The sequence below is a fragment of the Helianthus annuus genome, chromosome 13, assembly GCF_002127325.2.
Source record: "Helianthus annuus cultivar XRQ/B chromosome 13, HanXRQr2.0-SUNRISE, whole genome shotgun sequence".
Taxonomy (NCBI): domain Eukaryota; kingdom Viridiplantae; phylum Streptophyta; class Magnoliopsida; order Asterales; family Asteraceae; genus Helianthus; species Helianthus annuus.
In genome coordinates, this window is record NC_035445.2 from 161,881,488 (window position 1) to 161,898,793 (window position 17,306).

Below are 17,306 nucleotides of genomic sequence, written 5' to 3' on the forward strand. Positions count from 1 at the left end.
ACGACCTCGGTATCTTACCAACACTATACTACGTCCACGACGGGTGCACTTGCCCATATGTGTGTTTAGTGTTAGTAAATATCGTGTTTTATAAATTTAAAACTTGGCTAAAAGTGTAAAAAGGGCTTAAATTATACATCAAAAATATATTACACCTAACGCACATCACATGTCAACCAAACGTACAAGTGTTTTGTAATGTGAATTCCATCTTGTATCTCCAGGTCGTATAAAAGAAAGCTCTTGATTTAACCCACTTCCTGTTTCAAGTAAGCCACTACCAATTTCTTTTCAACTCTCTCTTTCTCGTTTTCTCGAAGTATGTCTGTTCGTTTACAAGAAGAACACACCACATTCATCAAAATACTTAAATTATCGAAGAAGTTCAAAACACCTAAATGTTTTTTTTTTGCAACCGTCACAACTACCAACTGAAGCTGGTGAGCGAAACAATGCACATAATATGCTGAACTATTTTCTTCTAAAATCTTTGCTTTTAAGCTGTTAAATTGACCACACATATTGTTTGCTCCATCATATCCTTGGCTTCTTTGCCTTTTAAAACTTAATCCATATTTAGCAAAAAAGGTGTCGATGGCAGACTTAAGAGCCGAAGATGACGTCTCCATCACATGTACAAGACCAACAAATCTCTCTTTAACAAGTCCATGTGTATCAATGTATTGCAATACAATTGCCATTTGTTCCTTTTTTGACACATCACTAGACTCGTCAACTAACAAAGCAAACACATCATCGCCAATGTCTTTGAAAATATTACTTAGAATTTCTTCCTCAAAACAAGTAGCGATATCTTTTTGAATAATTGGAGATAAATACTGATTATTACCTGCAGCTTTTGGTAATTTACGAAGTTCCTCATCATGGAGAAGAATTAAGTCCATTATTTCCAAAAAAATTCCCTTTGCAAAGAGACTTTTTGCTCTCATCATGACCACGAAAGGATAATGCGTTTTTCAGACAAAGTCTACAATCATTAACGGTAGCATTTAATCGAAGTCGATTTGCTTTTTTCATCGTGTCATCTTGCTTATGAAGATTGGTGGAAATAGATTGTTTTTTGATTTAGTAAATCTTGACACCTTTGAAGTGCTTTATTGTGAGCACTACCAACTTCACCAACATGTGTAGCGAATCTTTTCGGTTTATTCCAGCAATTAAACCCTTCTTTTGAAAATACATCACGCCCACCTTGGTTCCCGACATAATCTACAAATAGGTAACAACACAAACAAAAGGCTTTGTCTGCTTTTACGCTGTACTCTAACCATGTACCGTAACTAGCATACCATGTCGGGCTGAAACGTCGTTCTTTAGCCCCTATCTTTCTTTTTGGGAAGTCATGACCACGTGGTTGGCAAGGTCCATTAATCCAATATTTTCTTCGAATCTCATCTCTTTGATCAGGATGATAATCCAAAATTCTTTTTCTATCGAAGGGATCCCATGGAAGATTATCTAAATCAACTAAACTTGGTCCTGATGGCGTTTTTCGTTTCAAAATTTTTTCCAAAGTTGTCATAGCTTATAGCACTTACTATACAAATAGAAAAAACAACAATCAATATCAATAAAAAGAAAATGACAACCTAATTACAACTAAATTGTTGAACCTGTTACCTATTCGAGTGATTGTCGATTGAGAAGTGCGGTGAAAATAACAAAGCCGGCTGATTCCAGTCTTCCAAAATTCCAACTGCCGACCTTGACTTCTATTAAAATGTTGCCCTAGTTGCTTTTAATCTATAAATCCCGTATAATATATATTCCGGTCCAGTTAAATTTTGCATATTGGGATTTGGGAAGTTGGGCTGATTAATTTGGGGCACTTCAAATAATATGAATGGGGCACGTTATAAAAGAGTGGCTTCTTTTAATAGAATATTACTAATAAATTAGAAAGCTGAGTGGGTGCATGACCCCCACCTCAACCCTTAGTCCATCCACCCCTGGAGGCGGGGGCCATGTGTTTCTTAATTTATATTATATCATCAAGGGTAATTTAGTCATTTCACAAAAACTTAACTAGAAAAACTAACCTCCATCCACTTTAGGGACTATTCGTGTAACAAATTGTCAAACCATAAGGACCAAGAGTGTAATTTTAAAAATTGGGGATTATATGTGAAATTTTGGCAAACCACAAGGACTATTCGGACATTTTACTCTTTATTTAATATATGTTTTAAACATATAGTAAAAAAATCCTTTTAAAGAATAAGAAGTGTTGTCACATTGACATTATTTGAAATTGTTTATTATTAGTAGAATTGTTACTTTTTTTAACGGCAAATTTCTTTAATTTCATGTCATCTGTGTGTGTGTGACTTGAACCCAAGACCTCCCCCTCCTTCACCTAGGTGTTTAAATGCTTTACTTTGCCAATGGATCACCAGCTCATTGGTAAGTAGAATTGTTACTAATAACTAATTATATATTATAGATAAGTCGAAAGTAAATGATCAATATCTAAGTAAACAATAAAACATTTATTAGTATTAAATTATTAAGTTATTTTTCATTGCTTTGTATTAATTAATTAATTAATATCAGGTAATAATATATGTGAATTGAATGAGAGAATGACACGTGACATTAAGTAGACTATTTTATTAGTATCAGATATGTTTTTTACAATATCTTGTCTCATAAATTAAATTTGATATGTATTTTATGTCATAATTATAACTTAATAGAGAAATTCACATAAGATTTTATAATTTAGATGTGATTGTACTATATACATTTGTGCTTTTTTCAGTAAAATTTAATTTTAATATATTAATTTGCGGAGAAACTTAAAAAACTAAAAAAATCAGGTTAAACGGGCCGTGTTCCGGTCAACCCATGAATATTCGGGTTTATATGTATGATACGATTTTCGGGTTCAGGTTGAGTTCGGATTCCACTAAAATTTTCAGGTTCAAGTCGGGTTCAGACGTATCAATTATTTATCAATTGTGTGTTTTCTAAAACAACATTTTTGCTACTTCTATTGTGACAAATTCGTCATCATCTAAGAGCATTCTCATCCAATCCATCAAATTATACATACATTCCACTAAAAAACAACTCCTATATCAATATATTTTCACTAAAAACAAATACTTTTTCTCTTTCCTCTTCAATTAAATAATATTATCATTACATTTTTCTCTCTCCTTTACTCATAACCACTTTCAATATATATTAAAAAAATTATACTGGGTGAACAGTGTCCCCCCAAATATACAGATGAACACTAACATTTTCTCTCTCCTCCACTCACAACCATTTTTTATACCCTTTATAATATAAAAACTACCCCTCACATATTTTGATGGTTTAGATGAGAATGCTCTAATTCCTTATGCCATGAGGGGTTAACTCTCAACGTCTTATGTGATCATTCATGTTTTTACGGTCGTTGGATTTGGAGTCATGGAAGGTTGACGTCTTATGGTGGGGGAACCCATGTCGTCGTTTTTAGGGGAAGAGGGAGGAAACAAATGAGGATACAAAGGTAGAAAGGAAGTTTTTACGCGAACTAAACATTATTTTTAAGATCTCCAATCCAAGAAAAAAAAACGTGACAAGTGAGTAAACAACTATAGGAGTAGGATCAAATACAAACTGTAAGAACCATTTACAAAGTGTCATGTAGAAAGAAAAATACTGATATCATTAACATATGTGCTAAAATCAATTATCTTGATTAATTTTCATTTGCTAAATAATAAAGTGCTACTTTTATGTATGTATTGGTTTAGTATGTGCTAATTTAACTTCTTTTAAGTGCTAGGATCTGAGCTTACGGTTTGTAGGATAAATATGGTTTGTACTGTAACCAAACTCATACTCCGTATGTATAAACAAATCTAATAATTGAAATTAGCACAAAGTTCATCGGGGAAACATAATCTTAGGGGCTGTTTGGCAACATCTGAATGGTTAAGTGCTGAACCAGTAAGAGGTCTGAACCATTAAGTGCTGAACCGGTAAGAGGTCTGAACCATTAGGAGCATGTATAATGCTTAACCATTCAGAGGCAAATGTCTGACCAATTCAAATTATAGGTCTTAACCATTCAGACTCTGTATAATGCTTAACCATTCATAGACAAATGTCTGAACCATTCAGACATCTGCCCGTGAAACAAACAGTCTGAATCATTAAGTGCTAAACCAGTAAGAGGTCTAAACCATTAAGAACCATTAAGAGACTCATTAAGAGGTAAACAAATAGCCCCTTAGTATTTTTTATTTCTTTATAATCATGATCTAAATAAAACAAATATACAACTTTGTTACTATTATAATATTCTTCCTTAGTTTAACTAAAATAACATAAAGAGCCAAGTAATTGATGATAACCAAAATCGCTCCTCGTTAAGGGTTCGAGCTCCATCAAAAACGAATTTGGTGACGTAACTGGTCTTGCATTAAAAAAATATATGTGTTTCTTAATAAAGTATACGCATCTTTAATAAATCGATATTTTGTAGAATAAAGTGCAGTTTTTGTCCATGGACAATTCTTGTTAGAGCATTCACATTGAAACCTTTATATTAGTAAATTCTAGAGTAAATTATCATTTTAGTCCCTGACGTTTGGTCTAAATTGTCATTTTAGTCCAAATAGTTTTTTTTCTCCTCTGAGTCTCTTACTATACCATTTTCTTGCCATTTTGATCACATTACCTAACTTAGTCTAAAAATCTGGTTATAATCAGGGGTATTTTTGGTATAACTGTTGTGTACTGATAACCAGGGTAGTTTACAACATAATTTATAAACCTCATAATAGTTTAATGCCAAAAATACCCCTGATTATAACCTGGTTTTTAGACTAAGTTAGGCAATGTGATCAAAATGACAAAAGGAAAAGTCAGGGACCCAGAGGAGAAAAAAACTATTTGGACTAAAATGACAATTTAGACAAAAACTCAGGGACTAAAAATGGCAATTTACTCTAAATTTCTTTATAATGTAGAAGAAGAAACAGAGCAAACAATAAAAACTCAACTACATTGAAATCTCTGTAATCAAGAAAGTTTTATAGACATAAAAGTAAATTTCTATATTTAGATGCTCATATTCATGCCTTTATATTTTTACTCTGAGTGCATAGGAAAGAGAAAAAAAATAATAAAATAAGTGATTGTGAGTATGATAGAGAAATAGATAGAGAGTTGAATGTGAGAAGTTTTTGAAAAGTAAACTTAATTTAGAGAAAAATGTGTTTTTTGATTAAGTTATATAGATGGAGATAGAGACCCCAATGTGAATGCTCTTAGGTATTAATTAAATAGTAGAAGGGGTCAATAGTAATAATATCATAACGTGGGGGTTGGGGGTTGTAAGCGTAATTAGTCATTTGTATCGATTGTATTTAAACGACCTATCGTTGAATGAGAAGGTATCGATGATTTGAGAGTTTAACTTCTTCTCTGTTCTTCTTCTCTAATGTACCTTTTCTTACAATTTCTTTTCCAAATCTAGTTACAATTTATTCTCCTTTAGACCATGTGTAGTGGAAGGGGAAGATAATGCCCCCACCCTAGGGCACTTTATGCCATGTGGCGGTCCAATCAGCAAAGGGGCATTATTGGGCGTTTTCTAAAATAGGTGTAGTGGGGATGGGGCATTATTGGGCATTATGTTTTGTCATAAAATAAAATTAAAAAAAGAACTTAAAATTCTTATTGGCCAATTAATGCAAACTGAAATATGATTGGCAAGCATTCCCCCCATCAGCGTTTTTTAAACCACGCCAATGGGGCTTTTTTGATTTAAAAAAAAAACGCCCCATGTAATGGTTTGGGGGCGTTTTTATGCATTTTTTTTTGAATTTTTTTTAAAAAAAAACCATCCCACTACGGGTGGTCTTAGTAACAACGATAATGCAAGATAAATAATTATTTCAATCAAATATTTAAATTTATCTAACAATAAATATTATGGTCATACCCAAATGAATACCGAAGCTAACATGTAAAAACTGGGGTATACAAAATAACAATTTCGAACCGGATATGTGAAAAAGGTTAGAAATTTATATTTATAATATTTATAAATACCAAATTTCTATAAATTTCCCCATTCATTGTGGTTCACCATAAATTTCAAGTTCTAATACTTCAAGAACTATATTTATAAGAAGGGATTAATACATATTACATACCACTACATAAACGAAAACATGAAGTTATATAGTAGGTATGGGTGAGTTGAGTTGAAACGATTGAATAAGTTCGGTATCCTGCAAACTAAGAGCCGGGAGAGAAAAATGACTTTGAGTCGAGCTCCCTTTTCTAATCTCTTTCATTGTCATCAATGCCACAACGGTGTTTTTAAAAATCCCTTCTCCCATCATCGTGATTGCCGCCTCTTTCATCTCTACTGCCACCGCCGCTGTTGGAAATAAAAAAAATATATATATTACTTTTTTCAATATCGAAATTGCTCGTGGTGTGAACAAAGGAAGTACCTGTTGCATGGGATAATATTGAGAAATATTAAGATGGCCTCTACGTATAGGACGTCTTAAACAATACGGTTCAGTGGGAGAAATACACATAGCTTCTTCACCACATATGTACTCTTTGTACTTGTATTCACTTGTCTGTGACTCGATAGTTTCATGTTCACGTGATGAACTTTCTGTTACATTTCAACATAGCTACTTAAACAGGGTATAATAAATAATCTGTTTTGTAAGTAAGACGGTATCAAGTTGCAACTTTCAATCTAAAAGAGATAAGGGGTGTAAACGTCTTTTTCACAACATAAATTAACATGATTTATGTATATTTGTTTTGTGAGTTATACGTTTCTGGTCAAATGAATGTCATCAGTAACAAGTCAAAACCAACATGATACAATTGCTTTGTTAGTTGCAGATTCTTGTGTTGATTTACAAATTACAATACCACCCTTGTTTTATTCTACAAGTTATATCGATTGTCTATGACAAAATAGAGTTTAAATAATATTGATAGTTAGTTTATGTTTAAGGCCATTTTGCCATCTATTAAAAGAAAGGAAAAAGACAAAAAAAACTGCATATTAACTGAAAAATTTGACCAGATTTTGATTTTAGATAAAAATGGCAACAAAATTGAAACCACCGGGACCCAGTTTCAAAAGTTTTGAGTTTTGGAGTAAAGTGGCAAAAATGAGCAAACCTCAAAGACCATTTTGGCAGTTTACTTGTTAGTTTATGTTTAAGGGCTCGTTTCTGTTTTACAATCTAAAATAGAAAGTAAGGGGTTGGTTCCGGTACAAACCATATTTATCTTACAAACCATAAGAACAGATCCTAACACTTAAAAAAATTAAATTAGCACATACCAAAACAATATATACATAAAAGTAGCACATTTAAATTATATTAGCATATGAAAATTAAATAAGATAATTGATTTTAGCACATATTGAATGATATCAACACTTTTTTTAATCAGCAAATTAAAAATAAAACGTAGATCCAAATAAAGAATTAACTGCTTGTTAGCATATTTAATGGAATTCAATATAATTGATATTATTTAGGATATTATTTTATCATTTCTCTATAATTAGTTGGATGCCACGTGACAATTTTTTAATGGTTCTTACAGTTTGTATGCGAAATATGGTTTGTATTTGATCCTACTCCTAGAAAGTAAAAGGACTAAAACTAAAGAATAGACAATAGTAGAGGCAGGGCCGTTCCAGCGTTTTTGGAGACCCTAAGTGAACTAAGAAGTGGGGGCCTTAATTTCACCCATAAACTCTTCTCCAATCCCGATAGACCTGTCGCCATGGGTGATTACGGTTACTTTTTCATCTAGTGGTAGCCGATAGCCTAGAAATTGAAAGGTTGTGATGGGAAGTGGGAACGATGATTGTGGTTGTATTTTAAGGGCTTTATGCTGTTGAATAATGATGATTAGGTCGATGGTTGTTGTTGTGTTGTAATAGCTGGAAATTAATGCGATTTGGGCTTTGAAACTGGGTCTTTTTCTTTTGATAAACAATATTTACTTTGTGCTCCTTCAATGAAAAACTAGTTTATTTTGAAATAAATGTATTTATTTGGGCGTAATACATATACTATATATTAAAAACTTTCAAAAAACTTGGAGACCTTTATATTTTGGTGGCCCTAGGCCCGTGCCTAGGTTGGCAAGCCTGTGGAGCCGGCCGAGGGGGGATATTGTAAGCATTCAAACTCTTAAATCTTCCCCGTCTTCATCAGGCAGTTTATAGGAGGAGCAAATACGCAGCGATCGAAATTAAATTACACATATCACATATTTTCTATAGAGTTAATAGCGGTGATATATCGGTTATATCGGTCCTCTAGTTTTGCTTTGAAAGTGAAGACAATGAGGCTAGGGTTTGTGTTCAGTTCGATTTTAACAGATTGTTACGGCTAATCATGCGTGAAATCGACCCTAAGGTTGCCGAAATCCAAAACGAAGGTTTGGGCGAACAACAGGCAAATTTGCGAAAAAGAGCACTGCGAGCGGCGAATTGTTGCCCTAATTACTTGGGTAAAATGAGGGATTTGGAAGGTAATGCAGTCCATGTTGTACAAGAGGTTTTATGCCACTTATTATTATGGATATAAAGATTGTATATGAAGACGATGTTTTGGAGAAAGTGGAAGGGCCTGCTGAGCAACGGATGCGGCGGAGGTGGTGGAAGAGTGCAGTGACGGATTTAGGAAAACTTTTTCATGTGGTCAGGAACTTTTGAGGTCAGCCGAGGACTGTTGTATGTATATTAAGGTAGTGTTTGTTTCACAGTATGGAATGGAATCTTGATGGAATTGGAATGTTGATTTCACTCCTTATTTTGTTGGTTTCAACGAAAAAATGAATTGGAATTGAAACGAACACTACCTAATTTCATTCCATTTTGCAAAACAAACACAGTTAAATTACAAATCGAATTTCAATATTTGCGCGAATTCCTGTTCCATTACAATCCATGAAACGAACACTACCTAAATTTTTTCGGTGTAGGTTCGGGTCGGGCCGTCTGGGAATTTTTGACTGGCTAATCGACAGTCCGTCAAGGCTGTTCAGATTTTTATCTAATTAAAGTTTACACAAATAATTTATCAATGGGCTGAAAGACTTAAAGAATATAACTTTTGGGCTTAAACAATTTAAGTATTAACATGGCCTAATTTTTTTATTTGCTTACTTATAGGCTTAAATATTTATATTGATTTATATTTGTTATCTAGACTATGCTATGTGTTTATATATTTAAATAATCTAAAATTTAAGATTGTTTGGGTTGGTGTCAAAATTTTATAGGGGTTGTTTACTCGTTTTCAAAGATGCATAGGTGTTGGTGTCAAAATTCATGGGGTGGTTCGGTATTATATCATATATTATCATCATCATACTCGGTAAATCTCACCAATAGCAAATCTAAGGTAGGGTATGAGGAGGGTAAGATGTAGACTACCTCTACCGCGTAGGGAATAGAGAGACTGCTTCCAGTGAGACCTTATATAACACTAAAAAGAAAAAAATTAATGGGGTGCAGTTGACCCCCGTATCTATGCCTTAGGTACGCCACTGGTAGAGTGGATGAGGTGCGACTAAAACTGTTTGAAGGGGAGGATGTGGTGGAGAAAGAGTTTGTACCATTGCCGGATGAGAAGGAGATTGAGAGGATTGTTTTTTGGAGGAACAGATTGAAGCTAAGACAATGCTCAATATTCAACGTTTGATCATCTGTATGATTTTTTAAAATATTCAGTTGCGGTTAGTTTAGATTCATATTTGATGGGATGATGATTTCTTTATGCTTAAGCGTTATGATTATCGAGTTTATTATGTAGTTTCATGGTATGTTTTCAATTCTAAAATAATAAAAAAAACTTTAATCTGCAAATTGTGAATCTGATTTTATAAGCACCTGACATGCGATTAGAAAAACGCCTCACGGCCTTGAGGCTGCGCTTCATGCACTTTTGGGTCAAAATTGGTTAACTTTTGTTAAAATTGGGATCTGTACTCTGTTGGAAGGTGATATGTAAAACAAACTAAGGGATGCGTAGATTATGAATATTTTTCTTGATAAAAATGCAACTTTTAGTTTACATGCAGTTTATTTGGTTGTACATAGAGCAACATCTTGCCTTGGTTTTCGGGACCTAAATGTTTCAGAGTGCCTTGCGCTTTTTTTAAGCAACTTCATAAGATGTTTGATTATGCTTGCTGGGCGTTCTCTTGGTTTATCTAATGGAGTTAAGATCCTCAATTCAGATCATGTAGCGACTCTAAATTCAGGTGTGTTTCCTATTTATGATCTGCTGTTTATGCTTATTTAGGGGTCGGGTTTTGATTCAATATGCTCAATGTTGCAGAAATCGGCCTAGGCGGCCGATTAATCGGCGCCTAGGCGCTAATCGGTGAGTTACTGACTAATTCTAAGCTAGTCGGTCAAATTAATCGGTTATGGTCAAAATCGGTCCAAGGCGGTCAAAATCGGTGAAAATCGGTCCAAGGCGGTGAAAATCGGACTAATCGGTCTATTGTTTTACAGCCCATTAAACCCAAATTTTGACCCATTAAACCCAGATTTTGAAACTGGCCCATTGTTTTACAGCCCAAATTTTAATTATACCCTATTTTATCTTCACAATTTCAGCCGACACATATGTTTTGACCACCAGCTCCTAAAATTGGACTAATCGAGCACTGTACTACCTCCGCACACCACCAGCAGCTCCGACTTCATTTGAAGTATTTGAAATATATGTTAGTTTTTGAATTTCTAAGTATGTTGAAGTTTAATTGCTTATGTTTGAACCATACTATTTGAAACTTGAAGTATTTATCTGAATTTTGAAGTATTATTTTTATATTATTGTGTGTAGAGAGCGGTTAACATACAAAACCCCTAATCCTACCTCACGTACGCGATAATATTGACTGTTAGATCAGGGGATTAAAAGCGTGATTAATTAGATGATACGAAGCGGGTTTAAAGCGTAATTAATGTAACAAAAGGTTAAAATAGTAAATTTACTATGCCTATATACCCGGCTAAATCCCTCTCTCAAATCAAATACCATAATTAAACCCCAAGATTGACGGTGAGGTTGAAGGAGATTACGGGAGAACGACGACAACAGTGAACAACAAACGAGCATCGATTTGAAGTGAAGATGACGAATACGGCATTAAGAGGTATCGATTAAATCTTCTTCTCATCCGTTTATTTCCTTCTTCGATCACTCAAGGGGTTTTAGTTGAATTGTCATACTAATCGGTGGTTTCATGGTGAAAACAAAAATTGAAGCTAAACGAGAGAGAAAGAGCAAGAAACGAAACGATCCGGTGCAAACGGTACATACTAGCGGCATAAATCCAGGTATCTTCTAAAAAATCCGGTTTGATTAATTAGCGTTATTTAATATGAACTAGCGTAATTTGATGTTGATTCATTGATATGAACTAGCGGTATTAGCATCATTGATATTAAACGATTGTTGGATATGAATTAGCGGTATTAGATTGTGCATCCACCATCCACTGAATTATTAGGTTAAATTGTGAAATTGGGGATTTTGGGGTAACTTTCCGTTTTGTTTAAAAAAGTATCGAATGTTTTATTGGATTAAATTTTGATATTGGGGCTTCTTATCTAACTTGCCCTTTGATTTCATCCTTTTTTTACCTGCAAAATTTTTGATTTAGCAGGATGAAAATAATAACGCATCACAAGAACATATTTACGCATGGTGAATAAGATTAGTTAAGCACCATTAGTTAGTATGCATTCTGTAATACAGGTATTAACATGTCTAGAAGGGTCTTAAGATTAGAATTAGTTAGTTTTTTTTTTTTGGGGGGGGGGGATCATTGAAACTGGTGCAAGGATGGACATCCCGTGGCTTGTTTTTTCCACGCTTATTGTATAATATTTGTTGAGCAAAGCCAATGAAAACAATAACGCAAGTTGTATAAGATTTGTTAAGCACAACAAATAAAATAATAACACCTGTTATCATATGAAAAAAAAGCTAATTTGCTTGATTTAATTTGTTTTGAAATATGAATGTAGGGGCGGCTGATAATGATGATGATTTTGAGCCCCCCATTCAGCCGATGATAACAAACCAACCTAGCAATTTAAACGTAAAGAAAAAGCAAAAGAAAATACATCTTCAAGACGATGATGATGATTTTGAAGTACCAATTAAAGACTTAATAGGCAAAAGGCCCGAAAACACAAAAAAGAGGCCAAAGACTACAACTGACCAAGATGATGATGACTTTGAGCCAGTAAAAAAGAAACCATGGAAAGAAGACAAGCAGATGGATCCTAGAAAGGGGAAACAGACGATTACTGAATCGGAACCAATTAGGACGGAACCAAGACCGTACTATGAATACCATCATGATGTACTAAGCCTACGGTGTAGTCCTTCAGGTTTCTTAGATACAGTAAAACAATTTACAGAAGCACAATTAGCAGATGTGAAAAGCATAGGATTTGGTGATGTGCTTGATATAAAGCTTAATCATATAAGCACACGTCTAGGTTATTGGCTCGTACGAAACTATGACGAACAATACAGCACACTGAGCATAGGAAATCATAAGACAGAAATCACCCGAGATTCAGTACATGATGTGTTTGGTATTCCAAAAGGGCATGTTATAGTACGAGAAAAAAATAAAACTTGGAAAGGAGCAATAGTCGAAAAAAATACTGCTACTCAAGGGGCCGAAACGACAATTGATGAGTTCAAAAACCAGTGGCCGGACACCAACAAAATTACTCATACATTAGTTGCAAAAGCAATGAAAAAACAAACAAATGGCGGCAGATTATTCAAGTTAAATTTTCTAGCCTACTGGAACACTTTGTTTGTAGAGATAACAAAGTCAACAACGGTTAAACAAAGTTTTCCACTTACCATTGACAAAGAGGAAGACATTTCAAAGCTGGATTAGTTCTCCTTTGTTTTAGAATCGCTCAAACGAACTAGACAAGGTTGGAAAAAAGTGGACTCATAATACAATGGACCAGTTGCATTTCTAACGGTATGTTTTGTAGATATCTTTAAAATTTATGCTAATACGATATTGGTAGTAGTAATTTGGTTCTTTTCAAACAACTATATGCAGCTTCTATACAACCATTATTTCAACTCCAGGCATAAAATTTTCGATGAAGTTGTCAAACTGCCTGTCATAAAGTATATAACATCGGGTATGATCGACGATGTGAAAGAATATTTATACAACAATGGGCCGCTGAATGTTGAAGATTGTGATGAAGTTGACAAAGATGAAGAAACGCATGACAATCGCCAGGATCAACATGTGACTGCCTCGGACATCAATGAGGATGATCATCAAAATGAAGAGGCTCCAACAACACCATTCAAAATCGTCAATCAACAAACTTCGACCTTATTCACGGACCTGTTCGCTGACAACATCCCATTACACGAGGCAGCTGCAGTACAAGAAAACCTCACCGCATTCGATACTTCAGATCAGCCTAGGACAGATACGGGTGACTACACAATACCACCAGTGGATACCACACAAGTCTACAAAAAAAGAAACCTGGCGGGTGAAGATTCGATTGACGAAGGTTACATACCATCAACTACCGATTGGTTTGAGGGCTGGAATCCTAGTGAACATATTTCAGATTTGAACCTAGAAGAAATGGGCATAGGGACACAAACGCAAAAAGAGCTTGACTACTGCAACACTCCGCTTCAACTAACCGGGGTAATATATGATCACACTGCGTGGGAAGCATCAAACAAAAATAAGAAGGTAAACTGGATTTTTGTTTATGATATTATGAATAACGCATGCTTTAAGAGCTTTAACAACCTCGTAATACAGAATAATAGTTGTTTATGATGTTAGAAAAAATAACGCATGTGAATCTACAAAATGACGCTAGTTAAAAAAATTAATAACGCATGTTTGTTTAAAAAATTAATGCCGCATGATGTGAGTCAATCTTTTGTGTTAATCCCGCATGGTTTGAGTCACTCTTGGGCCGCTTAGAAAGCCATCTTGAGACTAGCTGTTTACTAGTGGATAAATCTGGGTATAAGGGGTTCAGGTTTGGGCTTGTTTGGCTTGTCTAAATTTGTTCAGGTGGGTTTCAATATTGGACGTATGCTAAGCCCAAATATATATGACCGGCACAAGAGGCCCATTAGCATATGTCTTGATGTCATAAAAAGTGCAATGGACTTCTAATGATATCAACTACCCACTAGATTAACCTGTTGGGCCAGTTTATTAGGAGAAACATTGGCCTGTTTGATAAATTTATTAGGAGAAACATTGCCATGATTAACAACCAAAATGCAAAAAAAAGCAAAAAAAATTATGCTAGTTACCTAGATAATGATGCATGCTATTGTTAAAAATGAAAATTATGCTTATGAGGGAGATAATCACGCATGATATTGATAAAACTCCAATTATGCAGCTGTTGTTGAAAACAATGGACAAGAATATAAATAAATACATTTCTCTGGTTACGGAAATGAATAATCTCGTTAAGGACGTAAAGGAAAAGTGTTTCTGGGATCCAGAAATAATGAGAATGTGTAAAAGATGGGATGATGCGGTTAAAAATACGGTGCCGACGAGAATTGATCAAGGAAGCTCTGGAGGTGATGAGGCGATTCAAAACAAAGTTGGAGAGGGTGGCGATACAATTAAAGAGTTAGGAGGGGATGGAGATGCAACCGTGGAAGACGAAAACACAGGGAAAACAAAAGGTAAATAAGAATTTGTATTGTTTCTTAATATTTACGGGAATTTTTGTTTAATAATAACCAAAACGTTTGTGATTTTATAGGATGCCATGATGAAAATAATATGACATATGACGATGGGGGTATTTCAGACTCATGCCTGGCTGCATTACAAACCATATAACCAGGTGTATACAAGCAGACGACAGAAGGTAACAAATACGATCATTGCTAAATTATTAACCGTATTCTAACTTTTGTTTACGAAAAATTAACCTACTCGAACATACAAACAGTAACACAAGCAGATGTGGTACACCAAATGGACCAAGCTGTAAATTTAGCAGAGTGCAGCCAACAAAAAGTACAAATTGAAAAGATAAACCCTGACATCTATGGTAAAGAAATGCCTCCAACCACATCCGCTGAAGAAACTGATGAAGTGACGGATGCAGAAATGTAGTTGGTAGAGACGCTTTTAAAATTGGCTCCAATCCTACAAACACCAAATGAAAGTAAGCGCAACACTTCTTTGTCTGCTACTACAAAGAAAACGGATGACGAGAGACATAAACAACTAACGCATGACGAGAGACATACACAACTAGTGAGAACCCGTATCAAAATGTTGAGGGAAAGGAACGAAAAACGAATGGCAGAATTAGGTGAAGCATACAGATCACCTTACTGCAACAGGATAACCAACTATACGAGCCACTTCTGGACCGTGACCAAACGATCATTTGTTATCTCTTAGCTCAAGTAGAAGATATTGGGTAAGATGTTTTGTCTCTTATAAACAGCCTAAAATTTTCAAAATTTTCTTCTGTTTTTTAAACTGTCATTTTATGGTTTTAAACAACAGGACATTGATATACAAGTCTGAAAGTGGAGTCGAAACACTGAAAATCATTTTTGAAAGCTTTCACCCATCGCAATACATAGATTCAAGTGGAGTGGACGCGTTTGTGGATGTGTTAAACTTTCAAGAGAGATAAAGGGACAAAAAATCATCGCCCTACAGCCTGTTCTTGCCAAGTACAATATTTGTAAGTTTTTCCACAATAATCACGCATGCATAAATTGTACTATTAATCACGCATGTATGAACTTTTAAATATTACCCACACATACTATGAAATGTAATCACGCTTGTTTAAAAGTTAATGCACATACTATGAAATGTAATCACGCTTGTTTAACCAATCATACTATTGAATTGTAATCATGCTTGTTAAGGTAAACCAAGCCTGCTATACGATAATCACGCATTCTATATGATAATCACGCTTTTTTAAGACTAATGGACCGATGGAGTTTAATGAAAAAAGTCACCATAATTGTTGCAGCAAGACGAAATGTTTGGGCCAAAATACACAGACAATGATCGGTTGAAAGTATTTGCACCAATAGTAGACGATATACTGTGTAAGTATCACGTGAAGAAAGTTGACGCATTGGATCTAATCTTCATTCCAGTACTACTATCTGATCATTTCTGGTGCCTATGCTTTCACTTGAAAAATGGCGAAATCGAGTTAATTGATAACTCTAGGTTTGACGAACCGTTTAGCAACCGCTACCGTGGGCGCCCTGAAAAGCTGGTAATTCTAAGTAGCTTTATATTACTACAATGAATAGGTACTAATATGATTTTTTTTCGTGATTATAGAGAAGAGTTCTAGTGCTATACCTAAAAGGCAAGATTCGACAAAAAGAGTGGATAACAAACTTGGAAACAGCAAGCATAATTCGAAAGGAAATGGATTGGAGAACTCTTCAAAACGGTTGTGACTGTGGTGTCTTCACTATGAGGCATATGGAGACATACAAAGGAAAATCTCCATGGAATCCGGGGTTTGAAACGAAGATAAAAAGAAGATTCAAGATTCACAACTTCGATTCTTGCGGTACCGATATCTTAGTAAGATTGTATTGTCCGACTACAATCTTATAAGGAAAGAAGTATTCGACAAAGCTAAGGAATTTTCGAAGAAAGCGAGCACCGTAGATGTTTTGCGCGATCTAGATAACAAAATTAAGGACCGATTGGATCAGTTCTTCAACCTTAAAAAGGGGAAAAACAATGCTAAGTCGTAAAACTACTTTGTTAATGTTCTTTGTTACAAACATTTTAGACATGTTGGTTTTTTAATTCTTGAATTTTATGATTAATCATAAACTAATGGGACAAATTCCTTATTCAACACACAATTTCCATAAAAAAAAAACACTTAGATAAAACATAAAAAACGCATGATTTCACTACCTAGATGATTGACGATACATAATAACCATCAGAAATAGGACTCCAAAAACTGGATCTTGGTGTCCACAGAGCATCCTAAGACGGTTATTGCATCCGCGAGCTCCTTTAATTGTTTCTCATCCCGTTTGCCAAGATCAACCATAAACATCATAGCCACTTCTTTGACACTTGAATCTGTCATACCAGACAACAAATTGAAAATCTCTTCTCGCCTTTTCATGTTCTCTCTGACCCTAGAAATGTTAGTTTCCAACATGTCTTTACAAGACTTGTCCTTAGCT

At 34.7% G+C, this 17,306-nt stretch overlaps 2 protein-coding genes across 2 annotated transcripts; both read right to left on the minus strand.

Moving 5' to 3' along the window:
* Positions 1-248: 248 nt before the first annotated feature.
* LOC110902189 (zinc finger MYM-type protein 1-like) lies at positions 249-905 on the minus strand. The gene has a single exon (XM_022148904.1). It carries the CDS (start codon positions 903-905, stop codon positions 249-251), a length of 657 nt encoding a protein of 218 aa, XP_022004596.1.
* A 146-nt stretch (positions 906-1,051) lies between these two features.
* On the minus strand, positions 1,052-1,543 carry LOC110902188. The gene has a single exon (XM_022148903.1). The coding sequence runs from the start codon at positions 1,541-1,543 to the stop codon at positions 1,052-1,054; it is 492 nt and encodes a 163-aa protein (XP_022004595.1).
* Between the last annotated feature and the right edge of the window lie 15,763 nt (positions 1,544-17,306).

Excerpts from the sequence above, each read along its gene's own strand:
- LOC110902189 (XM_022148904.1), bottom strand. The coding sequence starts at position 905 with ATGGACTTAATTCTTCTCCATGATGAGGAACTTCGTAAATTACCAAAA.
- LOC110902188 (XM_022148903.1), bottom strand. The coding sequence starts at position 1,543 with ATGACAACTTTGGAAAAAATTTTGAAACGAAAAACGCCATCAGGACCA.